Raw genomic sequence first — 24,918 nt, forward strand, 5'->3', positions numbered from 1 at the left:
ATCAGAGCGATCATAGCTACGAGGGGGTGAAGCCAACCCCTGGGCTGAAGTACCACTCCCCCTGTCCCTGCAGATCGGGTGAAATTGGAGTTAACCCTTTCACCCGATCTGCAGGGACGCGATCCCTCCATGACGCCACATAGGCGTCATATTTCGGATTGGCACCGACTTTCATGACGCCTACTTGGCGTCACAGGTCGGGAAGGGGTTAAAGGGTTTAGACCCACTTGGAGACTTTTTTTCTACTTAAATTCATATAGTCTGGGCTAAATAAATATTTTCCTGTTAGAAAGTGTTGGATCATGAGATCAGCCTACTCCAATTGAAAAGCAGCTTTCCGATGTGAGGTATTTTACAAATGGAGGAAGCTGACGGACAGGTCTGGTCACATGCTCCTCCACCAGCAACCGTTATATGGACAGAATGGGAGGAAAGCTGCTCTAAGAAGACAAAGTGGCTGAACTCTGTACCTGAGAATCACAGAGTTGGTTCTGACAGTCTAACAGAAAAGTTTGTTACTTTTTTAACTGTCTTTTTTTGTGCTAAAGTTGAATGCGCAGCAAAACAAAGCCTGTAAAAGCAAAATGTTTCAGAATGTGAAGGAAACCCAATTGCAAAAATTATTTTAGCTCCAAATACAAGTAAAAACAAAAAGAAATGTCCCTAAACGGTGACTAACTCATTTAAGAGTTTCACACAGTATAGTAGGGACCATGACACATGGACTTGCTTATGCCTTTATGCTTCAGAGGCTGTTGCGTTCAGCTCTACAATTCAGTCCATGCATCACAGTCAGTACTTGGACCTTGAAAAACACATAACTGTAACCAGCCTTAGGGAACAGTCAGTGGTATAAATCAGACTAAGATCGGACGGCAATGCACGGACTGACCGGCAGCTCTTCTGACCCGATCATGAAAGCTTCACATATTTCCAGTCTGAGCACTGTGATCTGATTTATATGGTTGGCTGAGTGCGCCCTTAAGACAGGGTTGGGACATGCCCATTTGAAAAGTTTAATTGAAGCAATTAGTAGTCAATTTATTCTAAATATTCTGGAGGGATGTTACAAGGCATAATAATAAGGAAAGATTCTTTAGAATTGTTATAAGAAATGCAAATAATTACGGAAACAGACATTTGAGGAGGTGACAGGTAGTCCCTAAAGGTTGTGGGCTGTAATTCCAGTCCTGGATTACTGTACATGCAATTTAGAATGCATTGCAGCTTAGCTTTTACCTTTGCACAACAAAATAAACCAAATGTTTACTGATTTATTTGAAAGGCTTTTTTTTTGTAGCAACCATTGGCGCAGTGCACTTTCCAATGAATATATCTGCATAGCTTATATCTAGTGCCAAAATTAAGGATTATTGGTCCTCTAGCACACATGGATAAAATTGTTTGCCCTCTTCTGTTTAAGCAAGAAAAACCTACAATGGCCACTAAAATAATTTGAAAATGTTCAATTTAAACTTATTGAATATCAACTAATGGAAATCAGATGTTGATAATTAGCATCACGTATTTGCAAATTTGTAAATCAGTTAGACTACCTACTACTGCCCAGTGTCAGAAAGCTTGGTCTGAGTTGCAGGTCATAAGTTCTCCAACAGAAAAATGACCCAAAACACAGCTAAAAACATCTAAGAATGGCCAAGATCAAAGCATTGGACTATTCTAAAGTGGCTTCTTTGAGCCCTGATCTAAAACCTACTGAACATCTCAGAAGGAGCTGAAACCTGAAGTTTGTAGCCTTAAGGCACTCTTCACACCAGAAATAGCTGGAGATGTTTTCTCGAAAAGTGGGCAAAAATACATGTGGACAGGTGCAGAAGACTCATTCAGCGCTACAGACATTGTTTGTTTGCAGTGATTGCGTCAAAAGTTGTCCAACAAATTATTAAGTTAAGGGTACCATCATTTTTGTACTGGTAATTTTTATTATTTTTTTTTTCCATTTTTTTTGTTGAACCCCAATTCAAAAGCAATATCTAATTTTCATTAGGTGATATTGAGAAAATTTTAATTGAAAATTACTTTTGTCAGTTTCAAGATATTTCTGTAAACATTGGGGGATTTTCTTACTTTAACTGAAGGACAACAACAATTTTGTCCATGTGTGTATGATCTGTTCACACCACATTTTGGACATGCAGTTGATTCATATGTTTATTATCTTACAAAAAGTATAATAGTGATAATGTTCTTTTTCAAATTGAAGAAATCATTAGTTAAGATATATGTTCACACATGACAAATTTGTTGCACAAACTTCTGCAACTGTCAAATTCTTGGGCATGACTAAGGTTTGCAGACATCCATGCACATGCTGCAAAAGCAACCACATTCAGATAATATGCTCTAACTAAACTGCAACATGAGAATATTTCCACCACTTTAGTGACTTGCAATGTAACCACATATGGTACATACAGTGGGTGAAATAAGTATTGAAAACAGCTTCAATTTTCTAAGTAAATATATTTTTAAAGGTGCTATTGACATGAAATTCTCATCAAATGTCAGTAACAACCTATCCAATACACACAAGCAAAGAAATCAAACCATAGATGTCCATAAATGAAGTTATGTGTAATAATGAGAAATGTCACAGGAAAAAGTATTGAACACATGAAGAAAGAGAAGTTCAAAAAGCCATGGAAAGTCATGACACCAGCTGAAATCTATCAGTAATTAGAAAGCAATTTTGCCACTTAGTGAAAAATAATATCAGGTGGTTCAACCTATAAAAAGGTGTCTCATTACCGAAGTGCAACACAAGCAGCATGTCATGATGGGTAAAACCAGTGAGCTGTCTCAAGGCCTTCGCAACCTTACTGCTGCAAAAGATACTGATGGCATTGGTTACCGAAGAATTTCTAAATTACTGAAGGTTCCAATGTGCACTGTTAGAGCCATAGTCCAGAAATGGAAAGAACATCATTTCACAATAAAGTGACCCCCACAAGATTTTTACAGATGAGGGAAAATGAATTATCAGCAGAGCTGTCCAAGAGCCAGGGACCACCTGTGAAGACAACAGGAAGACTTTGAATCAGCAGGTACAATTGCACTCAACCTCCATGGCCTGTATGCATGCTTACCATGCAAGACTCCATTGCTGAACAAAAAGCAAGCGTGTTTAAAGTTTACATAATAACATTTAGACAAGCCTGTGAAATAGTGGGAGAATATAGTCTGGTCAGATGAGACCAAAATTGAACTCTTTGGATGCCATAACACACACCGTGTTTGGAGGCCAAAATGCACTGCATACAATCCCCAAAACACCATACCACCCACCAATGAAGTTTGGAGATGGGGGCATCATGGTGTTGGGCTGTTTTTCAGCATACGGCACTAGGAAACTTATAGTAGAAGGAAGGATGAATGGACATATTTTAGGGAGACATTCTTGATAAAAATATGCTGCCAACTACCAGAATGATGAAGATGAAACAAAGGTAGACATTTCAGCAAGACAATGATCCCTAACACAGAGCCAAATAAACTGTCAGTTAGTTTCATAGAAAGAAAATAAAAGCAGCCAATTACCTGACCTGAATCCAATATTAAATTTATGGGAGGAACTAAAACTCAGAGTTTATATAAAGAACCCATGGGACCTTTAGGATTTGAAGAGTGTTTGTGTGGAAGAATGTGCCAAAATCACACCTGAGCAATGCATACAGGAGAATGTCAGTAAGCATGTTCAATACTTTTTCCCTGTGCCATTTCTCATTATTACACATAACTTAATTTATGGACATCTATGGTTTGATTTATTTGCCTGTGTGGATTGGATGGATTGTCACTGACTTCTGGTGAGAATTTCATGTCTATAGCACCTTTAGAAATATATTTACTTAGAAAATTGGTGAAGTGTTCAATACTTATTTTGCCTGCTGTATCTGCAAACTATATTCATAATCCTGCTGATTGACAGTGGAAACCATCAGCAAGCTTGTTTTCAGACATAGCCAACTTACCAACAATCTATTCTTTTATAAATGTTAGTTATTCTAGGACTGAATTTTCTTAAATATAATAAGAACATTTTTGCGGCCAGTGAAAATATAAACTCATTTACAGAATATTGCCATACAAATAAATTAATTATGATTTAATTTTACCTTAAAGCTTTAAAAACAAAAATAGCTTTTACAGATTAAAATGAAATATTAAATTAATTATAATAGTTTAATATTTTCTTACGTAATGGTACTCATGAAATATAATTGTGGTTTTCACATTAGTATCCAATATAGCTAAGGATAATGGTTTTATTAATACAATAGCCCAATCTGTACCTAAAATTTAAACAATACGAAATCTCAAAATCTACCAACAAGAAAGAACAACCAGGAATCATTAATTTGCCTTCATTTTGTTCTGCATCTGAAAGTTTCCTTTTTTATTACCTCTAAGTGTATATTAATTCTTAAAGCAGTTCAGTCACCAATACTGGTTTATCCACCCCTACTGACCAGAAGATAATAAATGATGCGTAAGGTGTCCTAATCCACACCAGGGCACTGCTCTCTTTCTTCTAGTCTGTGTAGCTGCCTGCTTGCCCTTTGCTGTTGTTCCTTCAGTTCAGTATAAGAACGAGAAAATGTGTGAAATATAGAGGTGACAGGAAATGCCATAAGTAATATTCCGCTTAGTATGCTGCTCAAGGCCACGACTTGTCCTGGGATGCTTCGTGGAACCATGTCACCATAGCCTACAGTTGTCATTGAAATAACCGCCCACCAGTAACTACCGGGGATGCTGGTAAACTCTTGTTTGGCGCCAAGTTCATTCTCTGCCAAATAAACAAGAGGAGAAAACAAGGCCATGGCAACACACAGAAAAAGTAAAAGAAGTCCAAATTCTCTTGTACATCTTCTTACTGTAAGGCCCAGTGTCTGCAATCCCAGGGAATGTCTTGCTAGCCTCATCACATACAAGATGCGCAAGGCTCGAAGCACGCGGAGAACTAGGCCCACCTTCTCCAAGTAGTTGTTTCCAGTTCCCCCAGTTTTTTCACTAGAAAGTGAATCCACTATCAGAGTTATGTAGTAAGGCAAGATGGCCATCATGTCGATAATGTTGAGTGGCGTTCTTAAGAAAACACATTTGCTCTCAGCCTGGATAAAGCGTAGGATGAATTCAAGGGAAAACCAGGCAACGCAAACTGTCTCTAGTACAAAAATATTGTAGCACTTCTGTGAACATTCTCCCTGAAAAAGAAAAATGGACATAAGGTTAGAAACACTAATGTTTTACTTTTTAAGTGCCTCACAAAATACATTCTTTGCATTACTACAACTATAAAAGAATAAATTAAATCAATACCATTTCACAAGTTTTCTGGCAATTTTTATGTAAATGTAATCCTATGTATAAAACATTTTTCATTTTATTTCATAACTCAATAGTACACATGAAAATAAGAAACTTTGGGATATATCTTATCAGACAAATATGTTTCTTTCTCCACTTGGATTAATTTTTTTTAATCTCAATTCATGTGTAAAATCTATATTTAGAGAAGGTAGAATTTCCCATTATTGAGATAGCAAATGACAGTGGGTGCTTTTAAAATTCTATGGTGGGAGGTGAGAGGAGTGAAAACCCCCCATTCTGCTGCAAGTTGTCCTGAAATGGTAGGTACAGGTCTCCATAGAGCTTTATGAGAACCAACTGTCATCACCTATTGTAGTAATGTTCTGTATCCACTGAAAACAGATTTTACCCATGAACTGACAATTTTGGAGAAGGAACGATAAGTTTGAGAAGAAAGAAGCAGATTTCTATTATTATTTTCGCATGTACCGTATTTTCCGGCGTATAAGACGACTTTTTAACCCCCGAAAATCTTCTTAAAAGTCGGGGGTCGTCTTATACGCCGGGAATCGACTTGTACGCCGGTGTATATGGTGGGTGGGGAGGGGGAGTGATCCTGATGACGAGGGGGCGTCTCACAGGAAAGTGAGTAATCCCCATTACCTTATCCTAGCGGTGCAGCGTGGGGGTGTCAGTGCTGGGAGCGGCGGCAGCTGCTGTGTTCTGGTGCGGCGGCTCCTCTTCTGTGTGGGGCCTCTGTGCTGTGAGGTGGCGGCGGCAGCGGCGTATCTTTATCCAGTTGGGGCTCCTCCGGCATCTCCTTAGCCCTGGAGGCCCCGCCGCAACTCCATCGGTGCGATGCGGTGGCCTCCGGGAAAATGGCCGCTGCTCAGATTCAGATCTCGTGTCCCGAGATTTCGGGACGAGATCTGAATCTGAGCAGCGGCCATTTTCCCGGAGGCCACCGCATCGCACCTATTGAGCTGCCTCCGGGAAAATGGCCGCTGCATTGCACCGATGGAGTTGCGGCGGGGCCTCCAGGGCTAAGGAGATGCCGGAGGAGCCCCAACTGGATAAAGATATGCCGCCGCCACCGCCACCTCACAGCACAGAGGCCCCACACAGAAGAGGAGCCGCCGCACCAGAGCACAGCAGCCGCCGCACCAGAGCACAGCAGCCGCCGCCGCTCCCAGCACTGAGACCCCCACGCTGCACCGCTACGATAAGGTAATGGGGGATACTCACTTTCCTGTGAGACGCCCCTCGTCATCAGGATCACTCCCCCCCCCCCCAAAAGGCACATATTCACCGGCCCTATAAGACGACATAGGGTGTATAAGAAGACCCCCGACTTTTAAGAAGATTTTATATTTTAACTGGTAAAGTTGGGGGGTCGTCTTATACGCCCAGTCGTCTTATACGCCGGAAAATACGGTACTAGTAATCTATGAGAAAAATAAACAACGGTTACTCTTTACAAGTTACGCAATGCTATGTTTGCGTCTTCGTATCTCATTTTTCCAATTGCTCGCTGACATTTGTGTACACTTTTCATTTTTTAGTGTTTAGATCCTGCATTTTTAAGTAGTTGCTTATTATAGAAGTCATTGGAGTGTGCAGCCTTCTGCATTCAGGGCAATCCAGCTCAATGATTCAATAAGTTTTTATTAAATACGAAATTTTAACAATTTCCAACTTAATGTGTGCAAAATGTTCAGTGAAAAGAAACAAGTGGAATATAAGTATATATTACGTCATATACCTAATGAGTAAAGCATATTATTCCACAACACTATATGATGCATTATAAGGTATATAGTAAATCACAAATGACAAGAAACACTAGGAATTGAGGAAGAGAGAGGTGGGAAACAACGGCTTTGCATACATGGAAGGTAAGTTACTAGACTTGATCTCAGTAAGGAGTAGTTATCTAAATCTTCTGAAGAATTTCCAAAGTAACTGAGACCTCATATATTTTTAAGATTCTGACTGGAGCCAGCTGTTTGAGACCACTAGTTCCTCCGCACAGATTAAGAAATCCATGGATTCAATCCACTCTAATCTGAAGGGAGGAACAGGTGACCTCCAATGTCAAGGAATTAGTTTTTTTCTGATAAAATATTCTAAATAAACCTTTTTTCTGATGGATGAGCTTGAGATTGGACGTACTGAGAGTAAGACCGGGGTCACACTTGCGAGTGCAATGCGAGAAATTTATCAATACCTGGCACTTGGGACCGGAGCATTCAGCTGCATGCATTTCTATGCAGCCACACACTCTGGTCCCGAGTGCCGGCGGCAATGCTGGGTATTAATGTGAGAAACTCGTGTGAGTTTCTCGCATTGCACTCGCAAGTGTGAAACTGGCCGTACGGTGCTTGAAGTGTGTTACGGAGAGTTGTATCAAAGTTAATTAAAGTGGTCAAAAATTGGCATCCCATAATTTAATAATTCAACGAAAAGACCACCACATATGGGTCATGGTACCTATGACTGATTCAGATCCAACATCTGTCCCCAGTGGATGCGATCTGGGATCAGCTCAATAATTTATAAAAATTAATATTAAATAATCAGTTATAAACAATAAATTTGTGTTTTACCAATATCGCTAAAACATTACAGTGCAAAAATCTTTAATGTTCGAGAAAACAAAGATAAAAGCAAGAAAGGAAAGTCGTTGGCTAATGACAAGCAAAAGTAGATAATTAAATGATTTAGCTGATGCCTTGTAAACATCTGGGGTGCCCCATTGAAGATGACATACGTTCTGGATGGAATGACTTAGTATTACACGCCCTCAATGTCCCTGCTGCTTATAATTCACATTATACTATCAGTGCCAAACCCTTTTTTCCCCTTTAATTTCAGTTTCAGCAATATGATTGAATTATTTGGCCAGGAAAAGAAGTCCTAAATCCATGCTAAATTTGATTTTAATCTGATGGTTTCTTATTTGTTATATACTAGACCAACTAGAGTCTTGATGAAAACTCTGCAGCAACTTTTTTATGTAATAAGTCCAAATAAAAATGGTGGCCTTGCAAATTTTGTTCTCTGTGTCCTGAAAATGTCAACTTTATTCATCATACACTTTGAGTTAGAGTACTGTATCCAGAACCAAAAATGTCACACGTCAGGTTTGTATGTGACCTAACAGTTCCAAGCTTAGAAAACTCAGGTGAATCTTCAGGCTGATGAAAATCTGTGAGACAGAGAAGGTCACATGGAAAAGTCGCTGATAGACACTATGTATAACATACACCCCTGTTGGGGCAGTATACCAGCACTGCTTTTCTAGCTCATAGGTATATAGTGAAACAAACGGAGTGATCTGTCATCGTGTCAGTGACTTGATGAGCCGAATACATTGCTATGATGTGTGTAGCATCTTTGCATTTTCAGCTCAAAGGTCTTGTACTAAACTTTATACCACTATGTGCAGAAATATATACATAGCCTAACCTCCATCCTGCAGCAATACCAGTATAAAACAGACATACAATATTATCATGAGTATATATTTTGTAAAAACTGAATAAAAGGCCATGAATACCAGAAATCTCAGGAACTCTGAAATTTCAGATTAGCTTCTCTTTACATTTACAATGCAACTGGACAAATTCTAATCGGGTTCAATGCCTTACTTGTGGCATAAAGTCAGATGCCCAAGTAGTAGGAATTTGTGATTTGGATGTACCAGATGTAATACATTAAAGGGATTTCTCTTGTATAAATGTGAGAATGATTTTCAATAGATATTCATAGGTTCTCATGACAAAGCCTTTTCATTGTGTGAATCTAAATCAACATTAAGTCCAATGTCTATATATATACACACTAATTACCAATTGTGGAGATATGGGGGTTAGCGAGCGCCCTAGTCGGATACCTGAAACTGCATGGAACCGAGATCATCCCACTGAACGCCCGCTCTCCTTTCACTGTGGGTGTGATACTACTTCAAAAACACATTGTGAGGGTAAAACAATGTGGCAATACTTTACTGAACCACAAAATAGGCAAATAACATGTAGAACAGTTCCAGCACAATACCCAAGATGATGCTAATTATAGAGTCTCACCCTTCTGCTTACTCGCTGGGATAAGAGCAGTATTAGGACTCGGAAGAGAGAAACCTGAGAAGTGGACCCTCTGGGTCACGGCTGCAGAGCCTCCGAGGACGAGCGGACCAGATAGAGCCACCCCCTATACAGGGAGTGTTTGGAACAGGCCCAAGGAGGATGAAGCCGCAACTGCCGGAGCCAAAGGGGCGACTAAGGAAGAGAAATATATGACCCCGAGGCTACAGGGTCTAGGAGAGGGGAAAAAGACAAGAAACAGGGTGCAGATCTAAGTGCAGATTATTTCGTTCAACTCAATTTTCAAAGGCTAAATTGCTCACCTTTGGTGTGGCTTGTATCATGGCGTATCAACCTTTGTGGTCTGAATAAGATGCCTTGTCTCCCTGATATGCAGCTATAGTCTGGATACAACAGATCTCTCAGCCAGGAGACCGTGGAGTGAAGTTCAGAAAAAAAAGTTCATCCAGTCTGTTCAGCGCTCCCAGGTAACAGGCACCAGGCAGGGGCATTACAAATCTTCAGTAATTTATTTAAAATAAAAAACAATATATAGAACAACGCATTTCGGCTATATGCTTATTAAAAATAGCCTCCCTCAGGTATTAACCTGAGGAAGGCTATTTTTAGACTAAGGAAGAGGAGAAAACGGGATGAAGTCAGGGCCTCAAAGGTGACAGAAACAGCAGAGGCACAGGACCGGCAGAGAACACAGAGGTGGCAGGAGCGGCAGACACACCGAACTGGCTGGGACAGCAGAGACACAGGACTGGCAGGGACAGCAGAGACACAGGACTGGCAGGGACGGCAGAGACACTGGACTGGCAGGGACGGCAGAGACACTGGACTGGCAGGGACAGCAGAGACACAGGACTGGCAGAGACGGCAGAAACACAGGACTGGCAGGGATGGCAGACACACTGGACTGGCAGGGACAGCAGAGACACAGGATTGGCAGGGACAGCAGAGAAATGGGCTGAAAGGAATGGCAGAGACAATTAATATGGAACCAAAGCAGAGTCACAGCGGAGAAAACAGAGACAGGGAGCCAAAGAAACCTAGAGAACCTAAAGAAGCGCAAGCCAAAACTAGCAACAACAATAGACACTAAGGCGTCTTACCTGGGTAGACGCAGGGAAGAAGTACCCGACGGGAGTCGCCACCATATTGGGGGCGGAGCCACCGGGTCACGACCTCCCAGAAGCCCCAGCGGTAAGAGGAATACGTCTGCGCGGACCGCTGAAGGGACGAGCACCAGTGAATTCGGACAGAGGAAAGCGAGGAGGGGCATCAGGAGTGCGCCGGCCGGAAAGGTAAGTATTAGGCGGTGTAACAGTACCCCCTCTCTTACTCCCCCTCCCTCTAGAACTGGAAAGGAGCCTCCTCAAAATAAGAGGAGTGTTGATATTCTCTAGAGGTTCCCAAGATCTCCCCTCTGGACTGAAACCCTTCCAATCGATCAAATAAAAGGTTGTACCTCTAACAGATTTCCTGGCGAGAATATCCTTAATTTCAAAAGAATCATCGGAAGTACTGGGTAGAGGAGAGTGAGATGGAGCAGAATGAAAATGATTAAAAATTGCGGGTTTGAGGAGAGACACATGAAAAGCACTGGGATTGCGCAACGAAGTAGGCAACTTTAACTTGTAGGCTACATCATTAATACAGCTAGAAACCTCAAAGGGACCGATGTAACGTGGACCTAACTTTTGAGAGGGAATCTTGAGTCTGATGTAGCGTGAGAATAGCCAGACTTTGTCGTCAGGACGATACGGAGGAACATCTAAATGCCTTTTATCAGCATATTTTTTCATTCTGTTACTAGTCTTTTCAAGCGCCTCTTTAGTCTCTTGCCAAATTTTGGAAAATTCCAAGGACAAGAAATCCACCGTCGGTACACCTGAGGTGGGGAGAACAGGAATGATGGGATGTTGCCCAAAAGCTATAAAAAAAGGAGACTTAAACGAGGATTCACTAGTGGGATTATTATAGGCGAATTGTGACCAGAGAAGAAGAGACACCCAGTCATTTTGATGAGCCTTGGTGAAATGCCAAAGATAAGACATGAGAATTTGATTTACACGCTCCACTTGACCGCTGGACTGGGGATGGTATGCGGAGGAGAAATTCAGCGATGCTTTCATAAGTCCACAAAGGGCTCTCCAAAAATGGGAGGGAAACTGAACTCCTCGGTCGGACACAATATGCTGAGGGAATCCGTGAAGTCGAAAGACTTGATGTAAAAAGATCTTTGCTAGGTCAGGAGCGGAAGGTAAACTAGGCAAGGAGATGAAGTGGGCCATCTTGGAAAATCTATACACAACCACCAAAATAACAGTGCAATTTGAGGACTGCAGTAAATTGGTAACAAAGTCCATCGCAATATGACTCCAGGGAACAGAAGGCACAGGAAGTGGATGCAGAGACCCCGAAAGTAGCTGCCGAGGAACTTTGTTCCTGGCACATGAGGAACAGGAAGCAACAAAATCCAGGACATCTTGACGAAGTGAAGGCCACCAATAATGGCGAGAAATCAAGGAGAGAGTCTTCTTGCCCCCAACATGTCCAGCAAACCGGGAAGAATGGCCCCAATGTAAGACTTTCATCTGGTCATGATTTGACACGAAGGTCTTTCCCGGAAAAGGAGTGATCACATTCAGGGGTGCTATGGAGACGATCTTAGCAGGATCGACAATATGCACAGGTCTCTCCTCTTCACCCAGTGGTTGAAAAGACCTTGATAGAGCGTCATCCCTGATGTTTTTATTACCAGGTTGAAAATGCAACTCGAAATCAAAACGTCCGAAGAACAAGGACCATCTGGCTTGCCAAGGATTCAGCCTTTGGGCAGACTGAATGTAGGCCAGATTTTTGTGATCCGTAAAAATGATGATATGGTGAATGGCCCCTTCAAGAAGGTACCGCCACTCCTCCAAAGCCAATTTAATGGCCAATAGTTCCTTGTCCCCAATGGAATAATTATGCTCAGAAGAAGAAAATGCTTTAGAAAAGTACCGCTGCAGCTCTGTTCCCAATGGCAGGGGAACATCAGAAGCATAGAAAAACGGACAAGCTCTCGGGTGATGGAAACTAGAGCTGACCGCGATGCTAAACCTATACACACAACTAATAGTAGCCAGGGAACGTACCTACGTTTTCGCTAGACGTCTCGCACCAGCCGGAGAGCTAACTACCCCTAGTAGATGAAACACAGTCCTGGCTTGCCTCCAGAGGAAAATCCCCCACAGGAGATAGTAGCCCCCCACATATAATAACGGTGAGTTAAGATGAAAAGACAAACGTAGTATGAAAGCAGATTTAGCACAGCGAGGCCCACTAACTAGATAGCAGAAGGATACAATAGTGGACTTCGCAGTCAGCTACAAAACCCTATCAAATACCATCCTGAAATTACCTTAAACTCATGTGCCAACTCATGGCACCGGAGTGGCAATTTCAGCCCACAAGAGCTTCCAGCTTCAGAGAATCACATAAGTGCAAACTGGACAAAAGATACAAAAATAGACAAAGGACAGAAATGTCCAACTTAGCTGGTCAGCAGACTGGGAGCAGGTACATGCAACAGAAAGACTCTGGTTACATTGATGGCCGGCATTGGAATGACTGAGGAACAAGGCTAAATAGGAAACTCCCACATCCTGATAGAAACAGGTGAAAAGCTCAAAGACACCAGTACCACAAGCGACCACTGGGGGAGCCAAATAACCGAATCACAACAGTACCCCCCCCTTAAGGAGGGGGCACCGAACCCTCACAAGAACCACCAGGGCGATCTGGATGAGCCCTATGAAAGGCACGGACCAAATCAGAGGCATGAACATCTGAAGCTGAAACCCAAGAATTATCCTCCTGACCGTAGCCTTTCCACTTAACCAGATATTGAAGTCTCCGTCTGGAAACACGGGAGTCCAAGATTTTCTCCACCACGTACTCCAATTCACCCTCAACCAGCACAGGAGCAGGAGGCTCAACAGAAGGTACAACTGGCACCTCATACCTCCGCAATAACGACCGATGGAAAACATTATGGATAGCAAAGGATGCTGGGAGGTCCAAACGAAAAGACACAGGGTTAAGAATTTCTAAAATCCTATAAGGACCGATGAACCGAGGCTTAAACTTAGGAGAAGAGACCCTCATAGGGACAAAACGGGAAGACAACCACACCAAGTCCCCAACACGAAGACGAGGACCAACACGACGATGGCGATTAGCAAAATGCTGAGTCCTCTCCTGGGACAACTTTAAATTGTCCACCACCTGCCCCCAAATACGATGCAACCTGTCCACCATAGTATCCACTCCAGGACAATCCGAAGATTCCACCTGACCAGATGAAAAACGAGGATGGAACCCTGAATTGCAAAAGAAAGGGGAAACCAAAGTGGCAGAACTGGCCCGATTATTAAGGGCAAACTCTGCCAACGGCAAAAAGGTGACCCAGTCATCCTGATCAGCAGACACAAAACACCTCAAATAAGTCTCCAAGGTCTGATTAGTACGCTCCGTCTGGCCATTCGTCTGAGGATGAAATGCAGACGAAAAAGACAAATCAATGCCCATCCTGGCACAAAACGCCCGCCAAAATCTGGACACAAACTGAGATCCCCTGTCAGAAACTATATTCTCCGGGATACCATGCAACCGAACCACATTCTGAAAAAACAGAGGCACCAACTCAGATGAGGAAGGCAACTTGGGCAAAGGTACCAAATGAACCATCTTAGAAAAACGGTCACACACCACCCAGATGACAGACATTTTCTGAGAAACAGGGAGATCAGAAATAAAATCCATAGAGATGTGTGTCCAAGGCCTCTTAGGAATAGGCAAGGACAACAACAATCCACTAGCCCGAGAACAACAAGGCTTGGCCCGAGCACAAACATCACAAGACTGCACAAAAGTACGCACGTCCCGAGACAGGGAAGGCCACCAGAAGGACCTAGCCACCAAATCCCTGGTACCAAAAATTCCCGGATGACCTGCCAACGCAGAAGAATGAACCTCCGAGATGACTCTACTGGTCCACTCATCCGGCACAAACAATCTACCAGGCGGACAACGATCAGGCCGATCCGCCTGAAACTCTTGTAAAGCACGTCGCAGGTCAGGGGAGACAGCAGACAATATCACCCCATCCTTAAGGATACCCGTAGGTTTAGAATCACCAGGGAAATCAGGTTCAAAACTCCTAGAAAGGGCATCTGCCTTCACATTTTTAGAACCTGGCAGATACGAGACCACAAAATTAAACCGAGAGAAAAACAACGACCAGCGCGCCTGTCTAGGATTCAGACGTCTGGCCGACTCAAGATAAATCAAATTCTTGTGATCAGTCAAGACCACCACCTGATGTCTAGCACCCTCAAGCCAATGACGCCACTCCTCGAATGCCCATTTCATCGCCAAAAGCTCCCGATTACCAACATCATAGTTTCGCTCGGCGGGCGAAAATTTTCGAGAAAAGAACGCACAAGGTCTCATCACTGAACCATCTGAACTTTTCTGTGACAAAACCGCCCCCGCTCCAATCTCGGAAGCTTCAACTTCCACCTGAAAAGGAAGTGAAACATCAGGCTGGCGCAACACAGGGGCAGAAGAAAAGCGGCGCTTAAGCTCTCGAAAGGCCTCCAGAGCAGCAGGAGACCAATCGGCAACATCAGCACCTTTTTTAGTCAAATCAGTCAAAGGCTTGACCACGCTAGAAAAACCAGTTATGAGCAAATTAGCAAAGCCCAAAAATGTCTGAAGGCTCTTAAGAGAAGTCGGCTGCGTCCAGTCACAAATTGCCCGAACCTTAACAGGATCCATCTCAATAGAAGAAGGGGAAAAAATGTACCCCGGAAAAGAAATCTTCTGAACCCCAAATACGCACTTTGAACCCTTTACAAACAGAGAATTGGTCCGCAAAACCTGAAAAACCTTCCTAACCTGTTGAACATGAGACTCCCAGTCATCCGAAAAAATCAAAACGTCATCCAGATACACAACCATGAATTTATCCAGATATTCACGGAAAATATTGTGCATAAAGGACTGAAAGACCGAAGGGGCATTTGACAAACCAAAAGGCATTACCAAATACTCAAAATGGCCCTCGGGCGTATTAAATGCGGTTTTCCACTCATCCCCCTGCTTAATTCGCACCACATTATACGCACCACGAAGATCAATCTTAGAGAACCACTTAGCTCCCTTAATGCGAGCAAATAAATCTGTCAGCAATGGCAAAGGATACTGATATTTGACTGTGATCTTATTTAAGAGTCTATAATCAATACAAGGTCTCAAAGAACCATCTCTTTTGGCTACAAAAAAGAACCCTGCTCCTAAAGGAGACGAAGAAGGACGAATATGTCCTTTTTCCAAGGACTCCCTAATATACTCTCGCATAGCAGCATGTTCAGGTACAGACAGATTGAATAAACGACCCTTAGGAAATTTACTGCCAGGAATCAGATCTATGGCGCAATCACAATCTCTGTGAGGGGGAAGAGAATTAAGAGTAGACTCCTCAAAAACATCACAATAATCAGACAAAAAAGCCGGGATCTCAGAGGGAATAGATGAAGCAATGGAAACCAAAGGTGCGCCACCATGATTTCCCTGACATCCCCAGCTTAGTACAGACATTGTTTTCCAGTCAAGGACTGGGTTATGGGTTTGCAACCATGGCAATCCCAGCACTAATACATCATGTAGATTAAACAACACAAGGAAGCGAATCACCTCCTGATGGTCTGGAGTCATACGCATAGTCACTTGTGTCCAGTATTGTGGTTTATTACTAGCCAATGGTGTAGAATCAATACCCTTTAAAGGTATAGGGACTTCCAGAGGCTCTAGATCAAACCCACAGCGCCTGGCAAAGGACCAATCCATAAGACTCAAAGCGGCACCAGAATCCACATAAGCATCCGCGACAATAGAAGATAACGAACAAATTAAAGTCACAGACAAAATAAACTTGGACTGCAAAGTGCCAATAGCAGAGGATTTAGCAACTTTGTTTGTTCGTTTTGAGCATGCTGATATAACATGAGTTGAATTCCGACAATAGAAGCACAACCCATTTTTGCGTCTATAATTCTGTCGTTCGCTTCTGGACAGAAAACTGTCACATTGCATACTCTCTGGTGCTTTCTCAGAAGACACCGCCAAATGGTGCACAGGTTTGCGTTCCCGTAAACGCCGATCAATCTGAATAGCCATTGTCATGGACTCATTCAGACCCGTAGGCGTAGGAAACCCCACCATGACGTCTTTTACGGCATCAGAGAGCCCTTCTCTGAAATTTGCCGCCAGAGCGCACTCATTCTGAGTAAGCACAGACCATTTTCGAAATTTCTGGCAATATATTTCGGCTTCATCTTGCCCCTGAGAGAGGGCTATCAAGGCCTTTTCAGCCTGAATCTCTAAATTAGGTTCCTCATAAAGTAACCCTAAGGCCAGAAAAAACGCATCCACATTGAGCAACGCAGGATCCCCTGGTGCCAATGAAAATGCCCAATTTTGAGGGTCACCCCGCAATAATGAAATCACAATTTTAACCTGCTGTGCAGGATCTCCAGCAGAGTGAGATCTCAGAGAAAGAAACAATTTACAATTGTATTTAAAATTCAGAAAACAAGATCGATCTCCGGAGAAAAACTCTGGTATAGGAATTTTAGGTTCAGACCGAGGAGCATGTATAACAAAATCTTGTATATTCTGAACTTTAGCAGCAAGATTATTCAAATTTGTAGCCAGACTCTGGAGATCCATATTTCAACAGATAAAATCTGAGCCATTCAGGGGTTAAGAGGAGAGGAAAGCAGGAGACTGCAATTAGAGCTGGAGTGCAACTTCAGAGGGAGGAAAAAAAAAAAAAAAAATTTCACACAGTTCCTTTTCTCTCCTGCTTCAGCCCATAGATTAAACATGCGGGCCGGCCATACTGTTATGGTTCCCAATGGCAGGGGAACATCAGAAGCATAGAAAAAACGGACAAGCTCTCGGGTGATGGAAACTAGAGCTGACCGCGATGCTAAACCTATACACACAACTAATAGTAGCCAGGGAACGTACCTACGTTTTCGCTAGACGTCTCGCACCAGCCGGAGAGCTAACTACCCCTAGTAGATGAAACACAGTCCTGGCTTGCCTCCAGAGGAAAATCCCCCACAGGAGATAGTAGCCCCCCACATATAATAACGGTGAGTTAAGATGAAAAGACAAACGTAGTATGAAAGCAGATTTAGCACAGCGAGGCCCACTAACTAGATAGCAGAAGGATACAATAGTGGACTTCGCAGTCAGCTACAAAACCCTATCAAATACCATCCTGAAATTACCTTAAACTCATGTGCCAACTCATGGCACCGGAGTGGCAATTTCAGCCCACAAGAGCTTCCAGCTGCAGAGAATCACATAAGTGCAAACTGGACAAAAGATACAAAAATAGACAAAGGACAGAAATGTCCAACTTAGCTGGTCAGCAGACTGGGAGCAGGTACATGCAACAGAAAGACTCTGGTTACATTGATGGCCGGCATTGGAATGACTGAGGAACAAGGCTAAATAGGAAACTCCCACATCCTGATAGAAACAGGTGAAAAGCTCAAAGACACCAGTACCACAAGCGACCACTGGGGGAGCCAAATAACCGAATCACAACACAGCTCCAATAGAGGATGCATCCACTTCAAGAATAAATGGTCTATTGGTATCCGGTCGATGAAGCACTGGTGCAGAAGCAAATTCTTGTTTCAAGGTTTGGAAGGCGACCTCGGTCTCCGGAGGCCAGCGATTAGGATCGACTCCCTTGCGAACAAGAGCTGAAATTGGTTTAGTTAAGGAGGAGAAATGAGGGACAATGTTGTGAACTATACTTCTTGGCTCCCTCTTGTGGTCACTAGTGGTTGGCACTTGGATTGTCTTTCCCCAGGTTGGTACTCACCTGGTTCGTTAGGCCTGGGGTGTTGCTATTTATACTTCCTGGATTCTCAGTCCAGTGCCTGGCATCGTTGTAATCAGTTCATTTCTGTTTGCTCCTGTCTTCAGGTCCTGGTTCTTTGCAAGATAAGCTAAGTCCTGCTTTCTTATTTTTGTTTATTTGCATTGTTCATATTTTTGTCCAGCTTGTACAAAATGTGATTCCTGATATCGCTGGAAGCTCTAGGGGGCTGATATTCTCCCCCCTCACTGTTAGTCGGTTCGGGGGTTCTTGGATATTCAGCGTGGATATTTTGCAGGGTTTTTTGCTGACCATATAAGTCATCTTACTATCTTCTGCTATTAGTCAGTGGGCCTCTCTTTGCTAAAATCTAGTTCATTCTTACGTTTGTCTTTTCTTCTTACCTCACCGTTATTATTTGTTGGGGGCTTGTATTATTACTTTGGGGTCTTTTCTCTGGAGGCAAGAGAGGTCTTATTTTCCCTGACAGGGTTAGTTAGTTCTCCGGCTGGCGCGAGACGTCTAGAATCAACGTAGGCACGTTCCCCGGCTACTGTTAGTTGTTTGTGCTAGGATCAGGTATATGGTCAGCCTAGTTACCACTTCCCTATGAGCTGGTATTTATGTTTGCAGACTTTGTAGAATCTCTGAGATCCTCTGCCATTGGGATCATAACAGTATGCCAGGCCAAGTGAATAGTTAATGCATTTCAGAAGCGGGATTAAAAGAAAAGAAGTTCTGAGTTTTTTTTTTTTTTTTTTCCTTTCTTCCTTCCCCTTTTTCTCTGAGTGGCTTGAAGCTTTGCTGCAGACATGAATGTTCAGACCTTGATTACTAGTGTGGATCAGCTTGCTGCACGAGTGCAGGGCATTCAGGATTTTGTTGTTAGCAGTCCTATGTCAGAGCCTAAGATACCTATTCCTGAGCTGTTCTCTGGAGATCGATTTAAATTCAGGAATTTTAGGAATAATTGTAAATTGTTTCTATCTTTGAAACCTCGTTCGTCTGGAGATTCAGCTCAGCAAGTTAAAATTGTTATCTCCTTCTTGCGTGGCGACCCTCAGGATTGGGCTTTCTCGTTGGCGCCAGGAGATCCGGCATTGGCAAATATTGATGCGTTTTTTCTGGCGCTCGGATTGCTTTATGAGGAGCCTAATCTTGAAATTCAGGCAGAAAAAGCTTTACTGGCTATCTCTCAGGGCCAAGATGAAGCTGAAGTGTATTGCCAAAAATTTCGGAAATGGTCCGTGCTTACTCAATGGAATGAGTGTGCTCTGGCCGCAAATTTCAGAAATGGCCTTTCTGAAGCTATTAAGAATGTGATGGTGGGTTTCTCCATTCCTACAAGTCTGAATGATTCTATGGCGCTGGCTATTCAGATTGATCGGCGTTTGCGGGAGCGCAAATCCGCTAATCCTCTGGCGGTGTTGTCTGAACAGACACCTGTCTCTATGCAATGTGATAGAATCCTGACTAGAACTGAACGACAAAATCATAGACGTCAGAATGGGCTGTGTTTTTACTGTGGTGATTCTACACATGTTATATCAGCATGCTCTAAACGCCTAACAAAGGTTGTCAGTCCTGTCACCATTGGTAATTTGCAGCCTAAATTTATTTTGTCTGTGACCTTAATTTGCTCATTGTCTTCCTACCCTGTTATGGCGTTTGTGGATTCAGGTGCTGCCCTGAGTCTTATGGACTTGTCGTTTGCGAAGCGCTGTGGTTTTGTCCTGGAGCCTTTAAAAATTCCTATTCCTCTTAGAGGAATTGATGCTACGCCACTGGCGGAAAATAAACCGCAGTATTGGACACAAGTGACCATGTGCATGACTCCTGAACATCGGGAGGTGATTCGTTTTCTTGTTCTGCATAAAATGAATGATTTGGTCGTTTTAGGTCTGCCATGGTTACAGACCCATAATCCAGTTTTGGATTGGAAGGCTATGTCTGTGTCGAGTTGGGGTTGTCAGGGAATTCATTGCGATTCTCCGCCGGTGTCTATTGCTTCCTCTACTCCTTCAGAAGTTCCTGAGTATTTGTGTGACTATCAGGATGTATTCAGTGAGTCCAGGTCCAGTGCTCTTCCTCCTCATAGGGACTGTGACTGCGCTATAGATTTGATTCCTGGTAGTAAATTTCCTAAGGGACGATTATTTAATTTGTCTGTACCCGAGCATGCCGCAATGCGTTCTTATGTCAAGGAGTCTTTGGAGAAGGGGCATATTCGTCCATCCTCTTCCCCTCTTGGTGCGGGATTCTTTTTTGTAGCCAAGAAAGACGGGTCTTTGAGACCTTGTATAGACTATCGGCTTCTGAATAAAATCACTGTTAAATTTCAGTATCCTTTGCCACTATTGTCGGACTTGTTTGCTCGGATTAAGGGTGCCAAGTGGTTCACCAAGATAGATCTTCGTGGTGCGTACAACCTTGTGCGCATTAGGCAGGGAGATGAATGGAAAACTGCATTTAATACGCCCAAAGGTCATTTCGAGTACTTGGTGATGCCCTTTGGGCTCTCTAATGCTCCTTCAGTGTTTCAGTCCTTTATGCATGATATCTTCCGGAAGTATCTAGATAAATTTATGATTGTTTATCTGGATGATATTCTGGTTTTTTCTGATGATTGGGATTCTCATGTAAAGCAGGTCAGGATGGTGTTTCAGGTTTTGCGTGATAATGCTTTGTTTGTGAAGGGCTCAAAGTGTCTCTTTGGAGTGCAGAAGGTTTCCTTTTTGGGTTTTATTTTCTCCCCTTCTGCTGTGGAGATGGACCCAGTTAAGGTCCGAGCTATTCATGATTGGACTCAACCCACGTCTGTTAAGAGTCTTCAGAAGTTCTTGGGGTTTTCTAATTTCTACCGTCGTTTTATCGCTAACTTTTCTAGCGTTGTTAAACCTTTGACGGATATGACCAAGAAAGGTTCTGATGTGGCTAATTGGGCTCCTGCAGCCGTGGAGGCCTTCCAGGAGCTGAAGCGCCGGTTTACTTCAGGGCCTGTTTTGTGCCAGCCTGATGTCTCACTAACCTTTCAGGTTGAAGTGGATGCTTCTGAGATCGGTGCTGGGGCTGTTTTGTCGCAGAGAGGCTCTGGTTGCTCTGTGATGAGACCATGTGCTTTTTTCTCTAGGAAGTTTTCGCCTGCTGAGCGGAACTATGATGTTGGTAATCGGGAGTTGTTGGCCGTGAAGTGGGCATTTGAGGAGTGGCGTCATTGGCTTGAGGGTGCAAAGCATCATGTGGTGGTCTTGACTGATCACAAAAATCTGATGTATCTCGAGTCTGCTAAGCGCCTGAATCCTAGACAGGCTCGTTGGTCATTGTTTTTCTCTCGTTTTGACTTTGTGGTCTCGTACCTGCCTGGGTCGAAGAATGTGAAGGCTGATGCTCTTTCTAGGAGCTTTGTGCCTGACTCTCCTGGAGTCTCGGAGCCAGCTGGTATTCTTAAAGAGGGAGTAATCGTGTCGGCCATATCTCCTGATTTGCGACGTGTGTTGCAGAGATTTCAGGCTGGTAGACCTGACTCTTGTCCACCCGACAGACTGTTTGTTCCTGATAGATGGACCAGCAGAGTTGTTTCCGAGGTTCATTCCTCGGTGTTGGCAGGGCATCCAGGGATTTTTGGTACCCGAGATTTGGTGGCCAGGTCCTTTTGGTGGCCTTCCTTGTCACGGGATGTGCGGTCATTTGTGCAGTCCTGTGGGACTTGTGCTCGGGCTAAGCCTTGTTGTTCTCGTGCTAGCGGGTTGCTTTTGCCCTTGCCCATCCCGAAGAGGCCTTGGACACACATTTCCATGGATTTCATTTCTGATCTTCCGGTGTCTCAAGGAATGTCTGTCATCTGGGTGGTGTGTGATCGTTTTTCCAAGATGGTCCATTTGGTGCCCTTGCCTAAGTTGCCTTCCTCTTCCGATCTGGTTCCTTTGTTTTTTCAGAATGTGGTTCGTTTACACGGCATTCCTGAGAATATCGTGTCCGACAGAGGATCCCAGTTTGTGTCCAGATTCTGGCGATCTTTTTGTGCTAAAATGGGCATTGATTTGTCGTTTTCATCTGCCTTTCATCCTCAGACTAATGGCCAAACGGAGCGAACTAATCAGACACTGGAGGCTTATTTGAGATGTTTTGTTTCTGTGGACCAGGATGATTGGGTGACCTTCTTGCCATTGGCTGAGTTTGCCCTTAATAATCGGGCTAGTTCCGCTACTTTGGTTTCGCCATTTTTCTGCAACTCTGGTTTTCATCCTCGTTTTTCCTTGGGTCATGTTGAGCCTTCTGACTGTCCTGGGGTGGATTCCTTGGTGGATAGGTTGCAGCGGATTTGGAATCATGTGGTGGACAACTTGAAGTTGTCACAGGAGAAGGCTCAGCGTTTTGCCAACCGCCGCCGCGGTGTGGGTCCCCGACTGCGTGTGGGGGAGTTGGTTTGGTTGTCTTCTCGGTATGTCCCTCTGAAGGTTTCCTCTCCTAAGTTTAAGCCTCGCTTTATTGGTCCTTATAAAATTTTGGAAGTTCTTAATCCAGTATCATTTCGTTTGGATCTTCCGGTGTCGTTTGCCATTCACAACGTGTTCCATAGGTCTTTGTTGCGGCGGTACGTTGTGCCTGTGGTTCCTGCTGTTGAGCCTCCTGCTCCGGTGTTGGTTGAGGGCGAGTTGGAGTACGTGGTGGAGAAGATCTTGGATTCTCGTCTCTCTAGACGGAGGCTTCAGTATCTGGTCAAATGGAAGGGCTATGGTCAGGAGGATAATTCCTGGGTGGTCGCTTCTGATGTTCATGCGGCCGATTTGGTTCGTGCCTTCCACGCTGCTCATCCTGATCGCCCTGGTGGTCTTGGTGAGGGTTCGGTGACCCCTCCTTAAAAGGGGGGTACTGTTGTGAACTATACTTCTTGGCTCCCTCTTGTGGTCACTAGTGGTTGGCACTTGGATTGTCTTTCCCCAGGTTGGTACTCACCTGGTTCGTTAGGCCTGGGGTGTTGCTATTTATACTTCCTGGATTGTCAGTCCAGTGCCTGGCATCGTTGTAATCAGTTCATTTCTGTTTGCTCCTGTCTTCAGGTCCTGGTTCTTTGCAAGATAAGCTAAGTCCTGCTTTCTTATTTTTGTTTATTTGCATTGTTCATAGTTTTGTCCAGCTTGTACAAAATGTGATTCCTGATATCGCTGGAAGCTCTAGGGGGCTGATATTCTCCCCCCTCACCGTTAGTCGGTTCGGGGGTTCTTGGATATTCAGCGTGGATATTTTGCAGGGTTTTTTGCTGACCATATAAGTCATCTTACTATCTTCTGGTATTAGTCAGTGGGCCTCTCTTTGCTAAAATCTAGTTCATTCTTACGTTTGTCTTTTCTTCTTACCTCACCGTTATTATTTGTTGGGGACTTGTATTATTACTTTGGGGTCTTTTCTCTGGAGGCAAGAGAGGTCTTATTTTCCCTGACAGGGTTAGTTAGTTCTCCGGCTGGCGCGAGATGTCTAGAATCAACGTAGGCACGTTCCCCGGCTACTGTTAGTTGTTTGTGCTAGGATCAGGTATATGGTCAGCCTAGTTACCACTTCCCTATGAGCTGGTATTTATGTTTGCAGACTTTGTAGAATCTCTGAGATCCTCTGCCATTGGGATCATAACAGGACAAATTGCCTATAATAATTGGAAAAGCCAAGAAATCGCTGAATAGCCTTCACTCCGAGAGGACGTGGCCAATTTAGAACGGCAGACACATTCTCAGGATCCATCTTCAGGCCATCCTTAGAGACGACATAACCCAGGAAGGGCACGGAAGACTGTTCAAAGACACATTTCTCAATCTTTGCAAAAAGATGGTTCTTCCTTAAACGTAGTAAGACTTGGTGCACGTCTCGTCGATGAGTAGATAAATCTGGAGAGAAGACGAGGATGTCGTCTAGGTAGACTACGACACTGGTATAAAGGCAATCTAGAAAAATATCATTAACGAATTCTTGGAATAAAGCAGGAGCATTGCACAGACCAAATGGCATAACCAAATACTCGTAGTGACCGTGCCGGGTGTTGAATGCGGTCTTCCAATCATCTCCTGCGCAGATTCGGACCAAGTTATAGGCTCCTCGAGGATCAAGTTTGGTAAAAATTCGTGCTCCCCTCAGGCGGTCAAAAAGTTCTGGAATGAGAGGCAATGGGTATTTATTCTTGACAGTAATATTGTTTAGCCCTCAGTAGTCAATACATGGAAGAAGAGTACCATCCTTCTTAACAAAAAAGAAACCCGCCCCAGCAGGAGATGAAGATTTACGAATGAAACCTCTGGCGAGGTTCTCCCGAACATACTCCGACATGGCTTGAGTCTCTGCAGGAGAGAGGGGATAGATTCCTCCTCTAGGAGGAATGGTACCAGAAATGAGGTCTATTGGACAGTCGTATGGATGATGTGGTGGAAGACTTTCCGCCTCTTTCTTGTCAAAAACATCTGTGTAGGAGGAATAAACAGAGGGCAACCCAGATGGAATGGAGAGGGAACAGGGGACAGCAACAGGATGCACCGGCAGTAGTGTTGAGCATTC

The 24,918-nt window shown here is 43.6% G+C and overlaps 1 protein-coding gene across 6 annotated transcripts in view; it reads right to left on the reverse strand.

Annotated features, from left to right (window-relative positions):
* Positions 1 to 218: 218 nt before the first annotated feature.
* The window catches only part of KCNG2 (potassium voltage-gated channel modifier subfamily G member 2), a 423,062-nt gene continuing 398,362 nt past the window's right edge, over positions 219 to 24,918 (reverse strand). For all 6 annotated transcript variants that reach the window (XM_077270043.1, XM_077270042.1, XM_077270044.1 and 3 more), the window contains one exon: positions 219 to 5,228. In XM_077270043.1, coding sequence (XP_077126158.1) covers positions 4,521 to 5,228 — 708 coding nt within the window. In that variant the 3' untranslated portion in view covers positions 219 to 4,520. The remainder of the gene's footprint in view (positions 5,229 to 24,918) is intronic.

The sequence above is a fragment of the Ranitomeya variabilis genome, chromosome 6 (assembly GCF_051348905.1).
Source record: "Ranitomeya variabilis isolate aRanVar5 chromosome 6, aRanVar5.hap1, whole genome shotgun sequence".
NCBI classification, from domain to species: domain Eukaryota; kingdom Metazoa; phylum Chordata; class Amphibia; order Anura; family Dendrobatidae; genus Ranitomeya; species Ranitomeya variabilis.